This window comes from Dendropsophus ebraccatus, chromosome 5, assembly GCF_027789765.1.
Source record: "Dendropsophus ebraccatus isolate aDenEbr1 chromosome 5, aDenEbr1.pat, whole genome shotgun sequence".
Taxonomy (NCBI): domain Eukaryota; kingdom Metazoa; phylum Chordata; class Amphibia; order Anura; family Hylidae; genus Dendropsophus; species Dendropsophus ebraccatus.
In genome coordinates, this window is record NC_091458.1 from 154,971,211 (window position 1) to 154,987,988 (window position 16,778).

The following is a 16,778-nucleotide window of genomic DNA, read 5'->3' on the forward strand; positions in this document are numbered from 1 at the left end:
TATATGTATGTATGTATGTATATGTATGTATATGTATATGTATGTATATATGTATATATGTGTGTACTCTTTGATATGGACAAAAAATTAAATCTCTTGTTCAAAAACTGATTGCAAAAATGTAGTGTGAACCCAGCCTAAGGGTCCTATTACACGGGCCGATGGTGGCCCAATAATAACTTTAAACGATCGCTGATCTGCTTGATCAGCACTCGTTTACAGCGCCTATTACACGGCCCGATTATCGTTTAACAAAGGCTGCAGGGACATCGTTGCCAGTGTCCTTACAGCCCTTGCTTAAACTCTATACATTATCTATGGTCCAGGGCTCCTCTTGTGGTCCGCTTCTCCCAGGGTCCCACGCGCTGCAGCTTCAGAGCGGCCTGTCTGAGCTGACAGACCGCTCAGCCAATCACATGATTGGTTGAGCAGCCTGTCAGCTCACACAGGCCGCTCTGGAGCTGGATTGCGTGGGACCCCGGGAGAATCGGACCAGAAGAGGAGCCCTGGACCATAGATTGGTAATTTATAGCTTGGAAATGGTCAGCCGCCTGCCACGCACCGCTATTACACGTAGTGATGCGCGGTCGGCGCCCTACAATAATAGGTTCAAACATATATCAACCATCGTTGTCATCGTCTGATCGTTGTGTTTATTACACGGAACGATAATCAGCCGGATAGGGCAGATTCAGCCGATTATCGTTCCGTGTAATAGGGCTCTAAGCATAGTGTCTTTTCTATGCAACCCCCGCCGGACTTTTCCATTTAGCGTGAATGACTTCTGTCTCCATAACATGTCAGATGATTGGTCGGCCGTCCATTGCATGTGCACTCTGCCAGGTAGTCGTTCAGTTTGACCAGCTGTGGGGATAGATTTGCGCACTGCTATGTCTCTACTAGTGTATCACACTGATGTCCTCTTAAATCACAGTGATGTGTTCTCTGTAACTGTTTGTCTGCTTGTTTGCAGGTAATCGACTCGTCAGATGTCATCATACAGGTTCTAGATGCCAGAGATCCCATGGGAACCCGTTCTCCACACATAGAGGCCTACCTGAAAAAGGAGAAACCCTGGAAGCACCTTCTGTTCGTTCTTAATAAGTGTGATCTGGTTCCTACTTGGGCAACGGTAAGATCTGGTGGTTTTTTTGTTCACACCGTTAGGCACAGTTCACACTGAGAAAATCTGTTGGGAATCAAATGCAGAGTGTCCAGGTTCAGGCAAACCCAAGCGTTTTGAGGTTTGCTCATCTCTTAGGCCCAGTTCACACCGCAGAAGAGCGCTCTGCTGTGCTCAGTGTCCCGCAGTGAGTGAATGGGGGGTGCGCGCGCTTCCGCTTCCTCCCCTCTCTGCTCAAAGAATTGACATGTCATTTCTTTCAGCGGAGAGCGGTGGGTGCGGAAGCGCGCGCACCCCCCATTCACTCACTGGAAAATGAAAGGTGGAATCTGATTGGTTGCTAGGGGCAACTGAGCCAGTTTCACTTTACACCATGCTGATAAATCTCCCCCTATATAGAGTGAATAATATTGGTCCAGAGACAAAGACTTATTGCTGAAATTTTCATTCTTTCCAGCATGTGGTTTACATACAACAATATATTTTTATAGAAGCCTGGTATTTTATGGGAATTCTTTATAGCTTGGGGCTTGACCTTCTCTCTGTGAAGCATAAAGGCCATTTAACGCGAGTCGATCCTCGGCCGGCAGGGGAGCTTATTGCCAATAAATATAAATATATATCAGCTTGTGTCAAAAAGTTCTACAGATTTGTAATTTACTTCTATTGAAAAATCTCCAGTCTTCAAGTACTTATCAGCTGCTGTATGTCCTGTAGGAGGTGTATTCTTTCCAGTCTGACAGTGCTCTCTGCTGCCACCTCTGTCCATGTCAGGAACTGTCCAGAGCAGGAGAGGTTTTCTATAGGGATTTACTACTGCTCTGTACAGTTCCTGACATGGACAGAGGTGGCAGCAGAGAGAACTGGAAAGAATACACCACTTCCTACAGGACATACAGCAGCTGATAAGTACTGGAAGACTGGAGATTTTTCAATAGAAGTAAATTACAAATCTGTACAACTTCTTGACAATAGTGGAACTGAAAGAAAAAAAAAAATGCCGGAGTACCCCTTTAATCAGCACATGTGTCATTTTTTTTTTTCCTGCCCCCCTCCTAACAATGACTGACTTGCGTAGTTGCCTCTAATGGGCCTGGCGGGCTTTGTTCTTCTCGAGCATTTGAAAGGAAAGTTTTATAGATCCATTAGTCGTCCATCTTCTCCTCTCCAGCTTTGTGTTTCCCGTGGCCGTTGAAGGTGCTGGAAACGTTTTTATTTTCCCTACAATCCGACGTTGTTTGCGTTGTTTCGCTCTCTCCGCTTTCTGGTTTCTCTAGCGCTCGGGCCCCGGCTGTCGGCAGATGTCTGCTTTGTATTATCCCGCAGTAATTGGATCACAGCGGCGCTCCCAGAGACGTCTGAATTCATTATTGCGCTTTTGCGTGGACGCAGCTTTCACAAACCGCAGATGAAACATTTATTAAAGAGCTTCGGTTTATAGATATTTCTTTTAATTGGGTTTTTAGATCCTGTAGGAAAAAAAATTAGTGGAAAATGAATCTTTGAAGGGAGTATTTACGGTCGCTGTATACACTCGTGTTCCTGACATGCATGGATGTCATCTGTTTGTTTATTGCCCCCCCCCCCTCCTAAAAAAAAATTAAAATTAAAAATTAAAATTTTCTTTTAAGAGAGCGATCTGACTTCAATATAGGCTGAAAATCTGGAGCAGATGTGTAGATACAGGCCAGACAATAACAAGTGGGTCCTGCCATTCTGACAGAAAGTAAGCTAAGCTTCCATTGTTTTTCAGAAACGCTGGGTCGCTCGCCTCTCTGAAGATTACCCGACTTTGGCCTTTCACGCCAGCCTCACCAATCCGTTCGGTAAAGGAGCGTTCATCCAACTCCTCAGGCAGTTTGGAAAGGTAATAGGAGACCGTTTTGGTTCAGAATAATTTTCTGTCAATTCTTTTATACGTTTAATTGTTCTGTATTTAAAGGGGTAGTGCGGCGTTTAAGATTTTATTCACTAAATAACACACATTACAAAGTTATACAACTTTGTAATGTGTGCTACTTAAGTGAATGGCCCCCTTCCTCGTGTCCCCCACACCCGGAAGTGTGGTTCATTATACTCACCGACCCCAGCCACCATCTTAGGTCGATGACGTAATCTTCAGGAGGCCGGCCGAACTGTTCCAACTGTCCCTCATGCTGGCCCCCATCTGCCGCGTCATCAGCTGCACAGCCGCGATTGGAGAAGTATAACTGTGCGGCTGAGCAGCTGATGACACGGCAAAGGGGGGACGGCTGGAACGCTCCGGCCAGCCCCCCGAAGATGACGTCCTCGACCCAAGATGGTGGCCGGGGTCGACAGCAATTCAGTAAGTAAAATGCACCACACTTCCGGGGGTGGGGGGGGAACACGGGGAAGGGGGCCATTCACCTAAATAACACACATTGCAAAGTTGTATAACTCTGTAATGTGTGTTATTTAGTGAATAAATGTTAAACGCAGCACTACCCCTTTAAAGGGTATCAGTCAGCACCTGGGCTGGCCTCGAGGTGTGGGCTGTGTAGCGTTGGTGTCTGTTACCTTTGTTTTTGCCATCGGTGCTGTAGATCTGTCACAATCTTGTTGAACACAAGTGTCAAAGAGGAGTAGGGGCTTGGCGCTGTGCCGCCTTCAGCACGACTCACCTCTATGTCCTCCTCCCTGTTTCATACATATTTTTTTCTTGCCGGCCCCCTGCCTCCTTCTGACATTATCTTCTGTTGCACTTGCGCGGTTGCTACCAAGGTCCACGCCCCGACTTCACGGTTCATGCCTGCACCCTAACTCGGCACTCCTGTGTCCAGAATCGCGCATGCGCTATTGCACAGAGGAGTGCCTGTGCCTTTCCTCCGAACTATTGCGCATGCACGATTCCGGACACAGGAGCACACGGACCCAACCGATCCAGGACACAGGCGTGATCTGTTAAGTCGGTGCATGGATCTTGGCCGCAACCGCGCATGTGTGCCGGAGGATGACATCAGAAGGAAGCTGGGGGATGGCCAGAATTAAATATACTCGAAAACGGGGAGGAAGAAGTGGTGGTGAGGCGTGCTGAAGTGCGGCACAACCCCAAGCCACTACTCCTCTTTGGCATTTGTGTTGGGCAAGATTCGGACACATCACTGATAACGAAAACAGACACAACAAGGGAGGGGGGCACACAAACACTACACTGCCCAGGTGCTGACAGATTCCCTTTAAAGGTGTGCTTTGGCGAAAATCTTTTTCTTTCAAATCAACCAGTGTCAGAAGTAATTTACAAATCATATAAAACTTTGTATTTATAAATTCTCCAGTCTTCCAGTACTTATCAGGTGCTGCATGTCCTGCAGGAAGTAGTGTATTCTCTCTAGTCCGACAGTGCTCTCTGCTGCTACCTCTGTCCATCATAGGAACTGTCCAGAGCAGTAAGAAAATTATGACAAAAACCTAAGTGTGAATATAGCCTTTAGGGTAGGTGTATATACTCTGTATTCTGATTCCCCAGAGAGAAGCAGCAGGATAGCTGGGTGGAGAGGCGTTGTGAGCTGCCAGGAGGGATCTGATAGGTGACGATAGACACTGTAGGTCTAGTAAAACCTTTGAGTACGTCTTGGACAGAAAGCAGTAGTGTAAACTCTTAGAATCAGTACAGTGTTACGCTATAATACCAGAGTGTTTCTTTAAAGGGGTTATTGCAAGATTTAAACCTGTCTCCAGCCTAGGGAATAAGTGTCTGCTAAGTAGGGGTACGACCACTGGGAACCCCCACTGTTACGAGAATTGGAGTCAATGGAGCATTCCATTCCATTGACTTTTTCAAAGATTCTCAGATACTTATCCTCTAATGTATTATTGGGACAATTTTGCAGGCAGATGACAGACGTGGTATCCTATAGGTCAGGGATAGGGAACCTTGGCTGTCCAGCTGTTGCAAAACTACAACTCCCATCATGCCTTGGTTGGTTAAGCTGTGGCTGTCCAGGCATGATGAGAGTTGTAGTTTTGTGACAGCTGGAGGGCCAAGGTTCCCTACCCCTGCTCTCTTCTATAGATAGGGGTAAGTTTTAATCTTAAATAACATTTGTTTTTTGCTCCTCATAGTATATATTTATATATATAATTCTTGTTACAGTTTGCAGCGCTTCTATGTTGGTGCTTTTCACAGAACCTTCTCTGTTCCTTACACGATAACTTTGCTGACTTATTTATTTACCAGCTGCACACTGACAAAAAGCAGATTAGCGTGGGATTTATTGGCTATCCGAATGTGGGCAAGAGCTCCGTGATTAACACGCTGCGTTCCAAGAAAGTCTGTAATGTGGCTCCAATAGCCGGTGAGACAAAGGTAAGTGTAACCAAATGTGCGAGGGGCTTCTGGCATCATCCCTGCATGGGAAACACAGTACAACAGATAACATCAGATGTCGTGTCCTCTCTCACGGCCTCAAAAAGGCTGCGTTCACACTACGTTTTTTTTTTTCCATCCATTTTTACAAAAAAGATAAAAAATTGGATAGAAAAAAACATCCATTTGTGTGCATCAGTTTTTACACTGACTTTCATTTAAAAAAAAAAAAAAAGTATATTTGTTTTTTGTTTTATTATTTTTTTTTTTAGGCTTTGTTCACACTACTTTTTTTTTTTTTTGCTTTGTCTTGTTTTTTTTCCCCACCAGTTTTGCAATGTTCCCACTTGTGTAATTTAGGAACCCAAAAGAATGAGAGTATTAGGCCGCATTCACAAGTTCCGTGATCTTTAGCACCGCAGAGTTCTGATGCGGGTGCATCCGCGCGCGCCCGCCCGCATCACAACTCCCCGTTGCATACTATGGAGCGTGCGGTTCCGGACGCACGCTCCAGAGTGTGCACTGACAGGGTTTTCTGCAGCCGCTATTCAATGAATTCCATATACAGGATTTCATAGACTGTATAGACTGTAATCACAGCTGTTGTTGCAATCGGCAACAATGGCCATAGTTTTAGGAAAATATATACGTAGTGTGAACATAGCCTAAGGGTTTATTTACACAGAAAGATTATCTGACAGATTATTTGCCAAAGATTTGAAGCCAAAGCCAGGAACAGACTATAAACAGAGATCAGGTCATAAAGGAAAGACTAAGATTTCTCCTTTTCAAATCCATTCCTGGCTTTGGCTTCAAATCTTTGGCAGGTAATCTGTCAGATAATCTTTCAGTATAAATGGACACTTAGTCAGGGAAAAGTTTCACTGTTTCATTTTTAATTCTTTTATTAGTACAGGCGACTTTAAAAAACTTTGTAATTGGGTTTATTAGCCAAAAAATGCATTTTTATCATGAAAAAGAAGTTTGAAGCTCTCTCCCTCCGTCTTCATGGTTCTCTATGGAGAGGGCAGGGGTGGAGGAAGATGAGGCACCAAAACAGGACAACAAAGAGTTAATTTAAAGGTACATCACAGGCTATCTCCTCTGAAGTCAGCACTGACCTCTCTGACCTCTGAACACCAGCTCTCACACAGCTCCCACTGTGTAATCCTTTGTTCTCTGCTGGGACTAATCTCCCTCCTCTCCCTCCCCTCTCCATAGGTTACACAGGGCCAGACTGATGTAAAAGAGTCGAGATTTCCTGATAATGAGCAGTGAATGAGAGAGTGGAGAGGGGGGGACCTGGGGAAAGTCTTTTTGAATGCAGATAATGACATATTTGCCTAATAGACCCAATTACAAAGTTTCTTAAAATCGCCTGGACTATTGATTTCTGCAAAAAAAAAAAAATGAAACGACAGTGACTCTTTAAGGAGCACTCCGGCAAAAAGGCTTTGCTTTTCAAATTAACTGGTGTCACACAGCAAAAGAGGTGGAAATTGAAATTCTGCTTGTCTTATTGCTTTAGTGGGATTTCAAGCATCTTAAATCTTCCACCTCTTTTTTTGCTCTGTGTGCATGGGCCCTTTAAGTGTCATATTCCCTTTAAACTGAACGTACCAGCAGGTACATCGTTTTAAGATTTTTATATCAGCAGACCGGGGCAGGGATGGCAGCGCCGTGGTCCGCAGCCGGGTTCTCGCACACGGCGCCGGTCTATTCCCGGTCACTGGCCTGGCCTGAAGCAGTGTGACGTTCTGCCCTCCCCTCTGACGTGGTCCCATTAGAATCAATGGGGAGTGGTTTTGTCACACTGGGGGGCGGTCGCGCCCACCTCCAGTGCTTCAGGCCAGGCCATTGACCGGGAATAGAGCAGCGCTGTGCATGGAAATTGGGCAGCTGTTCGAAAAAAGAACCGTGTCACCAGCATCCCCATGCTGGTGCCAGTCTATTGATGTAAGAATCTTAATGCAAAATACCAGCTGGTACATTTGCTTTAAAGCGTTAAGGCAAATCGTGTTTTCTTTTCTAAACGAGGAGCGGAGACAGTGGCCAAAGCCTTCCCATGCTTTGTGTGTGTCTGCTAGTGACATGCGGGTACATAAATACTGGGAAGCGTGGCACAGAGCGAGCGTAGAATTGCTAAATCATGCGTTACGCTTTTTAGTGACAATTTTTGATTTCTCATTTTCTGCTCGGTAATTCAGTCCCTCATGGTTGTAGAGCGTGGAAAACAAAGATCTGCTGTGCTAACACAGTCTGTTTAGTCTAGAGCCGATCATTGGGAACAGAATGCGAGCGTATTGCCAATACTATAGTAGTGATTATTAGACTATAAGCCGATGCAGTTCTTTCTTCTTCCTTCCCTTAGGTTTGGCAGTATATCACACTTATGCGTCGGATATTCCTCATCGATTGCCCTGGCGTCGTTTATCCATCTGGAGATTCTGAAACGGACATTGTTCTGAAGGGAGTGGTGAGTACGGGCAGATTGTTGTGACGTTGAAGCGGGGATCTATGGGAAGTCACTTATAAGTGACAGTAGATAAAAACCTTAGGCCAAGCACATTGGTGGAGCAGCTATTGCCGGTCACGCTCTGACTGAGCCTTTTAGTGTAACATCTGTTCTTGTACCTAGGGGCCAGTTCACACTGAGCAAAATAGGTGGAATTTTTTGAGCGGGGAGAGGAGGTGCGGGAGGCCTCCCATAGAGAGATCGTTTGACACTGAAACAGGCGGAATTCCCCAGATTTTGCTCAGTTTGAACTGGCCAAACAGAGTAAAAGCAGGAGAAAAAAAAAATCATACCTGCTGCCAGCGGTGTTTCCCTCCAGCTTCTCCTTTACTCTTCTGGTGTTGCATGCACCGCAACGCAACATTTTGCATTAATACATTGCCCACCCGTAGCTTTCCATCTTTCCAATATCAATTTATTATGGATTTTGCACAGTTTTGCAGTTATCTTGATTCATTCACCCCCTACCAAACACATAGAATCATCAAATTGCAGTCCAACCCGTCTCCACTCCCTGCTCCTGGCCCATACCCTCCGAGACGGGATCACGTGGCGCTCCTTCTCTTCAGTGGGCTGGGTTAGCGCTTCTAATCCAGTCCACTGAAGTGAGGGAGGACAGTGACAGTTGCTGCTGAGCGCTGTCTCCCTCTTTGACAGCAGAGTGTAACCCCCACCCCCCCAAACCCAGCTCACCCCACTGTGTGCTGCCCACCCCCCTCGCCCTGGAGCTCATCCGCCCCACACCCTGTATCCCCCCACCCGGACCCGCGGCAGCCAGCAACACCACCGGCCCGGAGCTCACCCGGTGGCCCTCCTGGCCCTGCAGCTGCCAACTCCCCACCGCCTGGAGCTCACCTGGTGAGTGCAGCCCCCCTCCCCCAGTGCGATCTCTTGCTGGCGCCCGTGACCCCCCCCCCCCCCCACCCCATTACTCCCTCCCTCCCTTCCTCAGTAGAGCCCGCCGCTCACCCCGGCACGATCTCCCAGCCCCGCAGCGGCCACCTGCCCGGAGCTCACCCGGTGAGTGTAGTCCCCCCCCCCTCCCTCACCGCGATCTCCTGGTGGCCACCCGCGTCCCCCCATAGTAGAGCCCACGGCAGAGCCCGCCCGTGCAGCCTGTCCCCTGCCTGTGCGGCCCGTAGCCCGCCCATGCAGCCTGTAACCAGCCCGTCCCGCCCAGTGCGTGATCTCCCCCCTGCAGCTCACCCCATGACTGCAGCCCCCGGCACAAAATCTCCTGGCCCCACCATACCACCGCCCCCCCCCCCCCACACACACCTCAGAGCTGCCGGCCACCCGACATCCGAACCCCCCTGCAACTCACCCAGTACATCTCTATCTCAGCTCTGCTACATCGCCTTCACTATCTCAGCTCTGCTACATTGCCTTCACTATCTCAGCTCTGCTACATTGCCTTCACTATCTCAGCTCTGCTACATCGCCTTCACTATCTCAGCTCTGCTACATCGCCTTCACTATCTCAGCTCTGCTACATCGCCTTCACTATCTCAGCTCTGCTACATCGCCTTCACTATCTCAGCTCTGCTACATCGCCTTCACTATCTCAGCTCTGCTACATCGCCTTCACTATCTCAGCTCTGCTACATCGCCTTCACTATCTCAGCTCTGCTACATCGCCTTCACTATCTCAGCTCTGCTACATCGCCTTCACTATCTCAGCTCTGCTACATCGCCTTCACTATCTCAGCTCTGCTACATCGCCTTCACTATCTCAGCTCTGCTACATCGCCCTCACTATCTCAGCTCTGCTACATCGCCCTCACTATCTCAGCTCTGCTACATCGCCCTCACTATCTCAGCTCTGCTACATCGCCTTCACTATCTCAGCTCTGCTACATCGCCTTCACTATCTCAGCTCTGCTACATCGCCTTCACTATCTCAGCTCTGCTACATCGCCTTCACTATCTCAGCTCTGCTACATCGCCTTCACTATCTCAGCTCTGCTACATCGCCTTCACTATCTCAGCTCTGCTACATCGCCTTCACTATCTCAGCTCTGCTACATCGCCTTCACTATCTCAGCTCTGCTACATCGCCTTCACTATCTCAGCTCTGCTACATCGCCTTCACTATCTCAGCTCTCAAATCAACACAAGAAACCAAGGGTATCTAATAAACGTAGGGCACACCACAACTGATAATTTAAGCAAATATACAAAAAATCTTTATTCACATAATTAGATTAACCAAAAAAATACATATATGTACCTAAGACAAACATATGGGCACAAAGCCCCCTAACCATTAAAAACAATTAAAATGCCTAACAAAGGGACCTATGAGGTATAAAGGTATATACCCTAGGACTGAACAACCTATATAAGATGCATATGCTCCAGGTGCAAAAAAATAGACCAAAGAAAAAGATGTACACAGTGCTATAAATAAGTGCAAATTGTAGCTCTGCTACATCGCCATTCCTATCTCAGCTCTGCTACATCGCCATTCCTATCTCAGCTCTGCTACATCGCCATTCCTATCTCAGCTCTGCTGCATCGCCATTCCTATCTCGGCTCTGCTGCATCGCCATCCCTATCTCGGCTCTGCTGCATCGCCATCCCTATCTCGGCTCTGCTGCATCGCCATCCCTATCTCGGCTCTGCTGCATCGCCATCCCTATCTCGGCTCTGCTGCATCGCCATCCCTATCTCGGCTCTGCTGCATCGCCATCCCTATCTCGGCTCTGCTGCATCGCCATCCCTATCTCGGCTCTGCTGCATCGCCATCCCTATCTCGGCTCTGCTGCATCGCCATCCCTATCTCGGCTCTGCTGCATCGCCATCCCTATCTCGGCTCTGCTGCATCGCCATCCCTATCTCGGCTCTGCTGCATCGCCATCCCTATCTCGGCTCTGCTGCATCGCCATCCCTATCTCGGCTCTGCTGCATCGCCATCCCTATCTCGGCTCTGCTGCATCGCCATCCCTATCTCGGCTCTGCTTCATCGCCATCATCAGGCATAAGCATTGCTTGATGGGAAATGTAGTTTCCTATCTTGATTATAGACCATCTTTTAGAAAAACTTGTAACTCAGGAACGGCAGCAGCTAGAAAGACTGGAGACGGCTCAAAATACTCAGGGGGACTTGGTGAGTAAGCTAGGTTTGGGAGCATTTCATTTTTTTTAGCTCTTGGGGGGGAATACCCCTTTAAGGAGCTGTCTGTAATTCTGGAAGCCCCCATAGGTTTTTTGGGGGTGTCCGAGACAGAATTCCGGACAGATATGGAACATGTCCTATATTTACTGGAGCTTTTTTGTGGCATGGACACCCTTCAGAAAAAAATTGAACTTTATCCGGATTACCTGGTAAGAAATCTGGATAAATTTACCGGCATGTGAACTGAAGGGTCTAACTGAGCCAGCTGGCACAAAATAGTGCCCGACAGACAATAGGAACCATTGTATCGTTATACTATACAATGGACAGCTATATAGTTTACATTACGCTACATGTGAATATACCCTTACACATACCCTTACACAGACATCTGGAGAACATTTGTCAGCCCAATCAAATAGGACTTAATAATTTTTTTCTTTTGATTTTGTTAGGTGCAAGTAGAAAAGATAAAAAGCCCAGAAGATCACATCGCTGCTGTTCTAGAGAGGGCGAAACCCGAGTATATCAGCAAGACCTATAAGATAGGCTCCTGGAAAGACGCCGAAGACTTCCTGGAGAAACTTGCTTATAAAACGGGAAAGTTGTTAAAGGTCGGTGAGCCTGACAATGTCGTTCTTTGTCTGTACGATTCAAAAGTTTGTTCACTGATTTGAGTGTATACTTATTTTTGTAGAGCACCATTGCCACTTAACGCCTGGGCAGGAGTATGCCTCCTGCTGGGACCAGGCGGGCTGCAGCTCTACAGCCATGGGCCCATTCGGTAGCAGAAGCAATTTGGTCTTGAGTGGAAGTCCCTATTAAAGTGACACTGCCACCCCCTTTCTGTATGAGGACTTCTGTAAAGCTGTAGGCTCAGCCCTGTCAGTGGTCATTGGAATGGGCCAACCTAGAGGGGGTGGGGCCTAGACCTCTAGGCCAGCCCATTCCAATGGCAGCCTAGGGCTCGGCGCCTAGGTACCAATGAAGTCACGGAGGGATGAGACTTTTGGCGGCAATGGGGACTAAGTGGTACAATGGTCGTAAAGCGCCGCCCAGGTGTCACAATCCACCAAGGATAAAAAGCATTTTTCGCTGGTCCAAGCACCAAGAAATCTGTTATAAAGTGATGTATGAAACCTGCAGAATTTAGGCTTTATAGCTGTGTAGAGAGGTCCTCATACAGAAAGGGGGTGACAGTGTCACTTTACAAGTAAGGACTCCCTTCCCTCCTAGGGCTATGCACTGCTGCTTACAGCTTGGCCCAGGGAGGTAAGCAGTGATGCTATGCATCACCACTTAACATCTGACCTGCAGATACTTATAATTTGCAGATACTTATAATTTGCAGATACTTAGAATTTGCAGATACTTAGAATTTGCAGATACTTAGAATTTGCAGATACTTAGAATTTGCAGATACTTAGAATTTGCAGATACTTAGAATTTGCAGATACTTAGAATTTGCAGATACTTAGAATTTGCAGATACTTAGAATTTGCAGATACTTAGAATTTGCAGATACTTAGAATTTGCAGATACTTAGAATTTGCAGATACTTAGAATTTGCAGATACTTAGAATTTGCAGATACTTAGAATTTGCAGATACTTAGAATTTGCAGATACTTAGAATTTGCAGATACTTATAAATCTGAATAGGTTTATTTAAAAGTTGAATTGTCCTTTTTAAAAGATTTTTGATAACCTTTCTGTTACTTACCATTGAAGGGTGGAGAACCAGATCGCCAGACTGTTTCAAAGATGGTGCTCAATGACTGGCAGCGAGGGCGAATACCTTTCTTTGTAAAACCACCAAACGCAGAGCCACCTCCAGAGGTACTGTGATTTCATATGCTTTAAAAGTTCACATTAAAACTTTGTTCAAACAATAGTTCAGATTCACATAAATGAAACACCAGAAAGCCACAGGGAGAAACTTAACCCTCAGATTTGTTGATCTTCTCACTAGCCTCGGCAGACATCACTAGCCGCAGCAACCGGTGCAATTGAAGAAAAATCTGGTGAAGAAACCACAGAAGCCCAGGAAGCCGCTAATACGGAAAAGGAGGAGATAAAAGAAATCTTATCAAATGTCCGACAAAACTTCGGAAAGATAAACGTTGCTCCAGAATTTTGTCAGGAGGACTTGGTGCCCGTAGAACTAGATGGAATGTCGGACATTTCAGAACTGAACGAAGAAGATGATGATGTCTTGTCAGAAGAAGAAGAGGAAAATGATCAAAGTGCACACGTTTCTGAAGATGAAAATGATGGCAAACAAAACGTGGATCCCAAACGGGTGGAGAAGCACGGTCCCAAAGCATTGCTACAAGATTTGGACGATAGAATCGCAAAGTGCAAGAAATTTCTGGATAAAGCAAAAGCCAAGCGATTCTCTGCCTTAAGGTAAAGCACAGTCTTACAATGAGGTTTCTTGTACAGTCAGGAATATTTGCAGACTGTAAGCACCAATAAGTCTCCCTGATTCTTGCTAGTCTTTCACATTTCAGATATAGCGCGGGGTGTGACCATATTACACTGAACATTAGTCGTTAGTTACGATCGTTTGCTTCATCTGATCCAAGCAAATGACACTGAGCGATTAGTGAACAAATGCGCATTTACAGTGGACGAATAACAATGATTTTGGTGTCTACACAAAATGAACGATTTTTTATTTTTGGGCCGTTTGTTGCTTGCATTTACACGAAACGATTATCGTTTAAATGTGAACAGTATAACGATAATTTGCACGATAATCCTTCCGTGTAATAGAGACCGAAGGGTCCTTTTACACCAAATGATCTTAGCGCTGTCCAGATCAGCGATATTGCTGTGCCTTTACAGGGCACAATCGAGCACCCAGGCTGCACAAACAATCCTTGTATCGTTTGTGCATTCATTGAAACTGACAGCACAGATATGACTATATCCGTGCTGTCAGTTTCCAGATCACACAAGCAGTGCATACTTACCTGCAGAGCATACTTACTTTTAGCACTGCTGTGTGATCCGGCATTGTCATTTCCAATCCTGCTCTCCTGGCGCCGCTATAACTACAGGCTGCCAACTCACCTTCTCCAAAATCACACAGCAGTGCTGGAGGTATGTATGTGCTGCGTGTGTTATGCAGATATATGTATAAATGTGCTGTCACTCTCCCGTTGCTGTCGGCTGCACATTCACTGTTTACACAGAGATATGCACGGCCAATAGAAATAAATTTTAGAGCGGCGTCTAGATAACTTTAGAGTTTGGGGTGGGTGAAGGGGGTTGAGAACGAGACACAATGGTGCAGAACTCAAATGGGGGATAGGAGACAACCCCTTAAAATTTTAAGGGTGATTGGAAATCTGGTGCTTTACAAACCCAGGAGACGTGGGATGTTACAGAGAGAGAAAAAATAAGTGAAAACATACATACCTGATCCCTGCTGAAAACACACAAATCTGTGTGTGAGCTTTTCTGCCTGTCTTCCCCTCCCCCTCCCCTTCCTTTTGAGACAGCTGATGTAAATAAGTCCCTGACTGGCTTTATCTGCAACTTTGTAGCTTGGGAGGATTAGTCACAGTGAGTTAATCAGCAGCTTGACGGCAGAAAAACCCACCGTGCATTACAAAGAAGCCACGATGTCGCAGATAAAGCCTGTTAGGGACTTGTTTACATTAGTTGTCTCTGAAGGGAGGGAGGAAGAGGGGGAGACAGAGAGAAAAGCTCACACACAGATTTTTTTGTGTCTTCAGCAGAAAGCAGCAGCTGAGAACTGGGGGATAGAGACTGAATAGATTAGTATGGAAGGAATTGTTAGTCTCGACATGGGCAGCAACATATCAAAAGTTATTCACACCAATGAGAGTTTGTATGCGGGCACTCCAGTCTCTATACGCAGTCACAGACTCTGCACTTGGGACCATACAATTCACAACACCAATGGTTGTGCTCAGCCGAAGCCACGCGATATATCCACAAGATAGGTAACAGTAGCGGCACTCACCAGCTTGGTTCAAACTCTTTATTTCAGGCAGGTACCAGACAGCTACGATCGTTTCATACTTCATGCACTTCAACGGGCTCATTGACGAGCCTGTTGAAGCGCATGTAGCATGAAACGATCTTAGCTCTTTCTTTTATTGGATTGCACTATGTTTTGCCTGTTACCTGCCTGGAATAAAGCGTTTGAACCAAGCTGCTGTTAACTTTTCATATATCCACAAGATAGGTAACAGTAGCAGCACTCACCAGCTTGGTTCAAACGCTTTATTCCAGGCAGGTAACAGGCAAAACATAGTGCAATCCAATAAAAGAAAGGGCTACGATCGTTTCACGCTACATGCGCTTCAACAGGCTCGTCAATGAGCCTGTTGAAGTGTATGTAGCGTGAAACGATCGTAGCTGTCTGTTACCAGCCTGAAAAAAAAAAAGCTTTTGAACTAAACCGGTGTAAAGTGCCGCTACTGTTAACTTTTCATATATCCACAAGATGGGTATGTTTCAGTGGAAGACCCCTTTAAGTATATAAAACCTGCGTTTAGTAAGTTTACTCTGTCATCCCTTAAAGTAACCGGTGCACGATTACCCCCCCCCCCCCCCCCCCTTAACAGAAGCAGAACAGCCGGCACTTACTGCTGGATTGTTCGCCATAGCACTTTGTCCACCTTTTCACACCCAAACTGATGAAGTCTCGGAATGTCTCACATTGTTTTTTGGGTGAAGAACCATTGCCTGTCACCCTTCCCAGATATTGGAGTTAACGTCTTAAGGACTTTCCGCAGCAGAACGCGTGCCAGGATGTACACAAGCTGGCCGGGTTACATAGCGGGGTTCTGCTGCTGGTTATTGAGGCATGAGACATGACGAAGGGATTTGAAGGCTGTTTGTCTCTTAATGTGGATGATTCACGGCTTGCTCTTTTTCTTTTTTTTTTTTTTTTTGGTTGAGGCCTTTCCAGGCCCTAAATGAAGAAGTAACATTCTCTCATTAGCACTTTTGCAAGAGGCTGAAATCCGCAGCACATGTTGTAAGGCTCGGGCCCTCCGCCATGGCATCTGCTTTGAGATATTGGCTAATGAAATATTGGTGAGACGGAACATTTTCCTGCTTTTACTCTAAATTGGAAAGTGTAATTAACTCATTAGCTTTTGCATTATAGTTGATGGAAAAGCTGTTTTTTGTTTGGGCTTCAGCTGAGAAAAAGATGTTCTGGACATTAAAAAATAGGATGTGGGAAAGAAAAAAGTTTTTTCTTTCTCTCGAGGCTAATATGGCGGCATGCCTGTCCTAATTCCCGAGATTCTATCTTTCCTCCTGCTATCTGTCATTCATGGTGACATTTTTATTCATCTTTGACTTCTACATTAAAGGGTATTTTTTTTTTTTTTTTTGCAGCAGAAATCAATAGTCCAGGCGATTTTAAGAAACTTTGTAATTGGGTTTATTAGGCAAATATGCCATTATCTGCATTCAAAAATTTAGACTTTACATCCGTCAAGCCCTGTGTAACCTATGGAGAGGGGAGGGGGAGGAGGGAGATTAGTCGGCAGCAGAGAGGAAAGGATTACACAGTGGCAGCTGTGTGAAAGCTGGTATAGAGAGGTCAGTGCTGACTTCAGAGGAGATAACCTGGTGATGTAGCTGTAAATTAACTCTTTGTTGTCCTGTTTTGGTGCCTTATCTCCCTCCACCCCTCCCCTCTCC

At 46.1% G+C, this 16,778-nt stretch overlaps 1 protein-coding gene across 1 annotated transcript in view; it reads left to right on the forward strand.

Moving 5' to 3' along the window:
* The window catches only part of GNL2 (G protein nucleolar 2), a 35,815-nt gene that overhangs the window by 12,592 nt on the left and 6,445 nt on the right, over positions 1 to 16,778 (forward strand). The window contains exons 7-13 of the mRNA XM_069971692.1: positions 974 to 1,132; positions 2,877 to 2,990; positions 5,322 to 5,450; positions 7,822 to 7,926; positions 11,539 to 11,697; positions 12,813 to 12,920; positions 13,054 to 13,490. Coding sequence (XP_069827793.1) covers positions 974 to 1,132; positions 2,877 to 2,990; positions 5,322 to 5,450; positions 7,822 to 7,926; positions 11,539 to 11,697; positions 12,813 to 12,920; positions 13,054 to 13,490 — 1,211 coding nt within the window. The remainder of the gene's footprint in view (positions 1 to 973; positions 1,133 to 2,876; positions 2,991 to 5,321; positions 5,451 to 7,821; positions 7,927 to 11,538; positions 11,698 to 12,812; positions 12,921 to 13,053; positions 13,491 to 16,778) is intronic.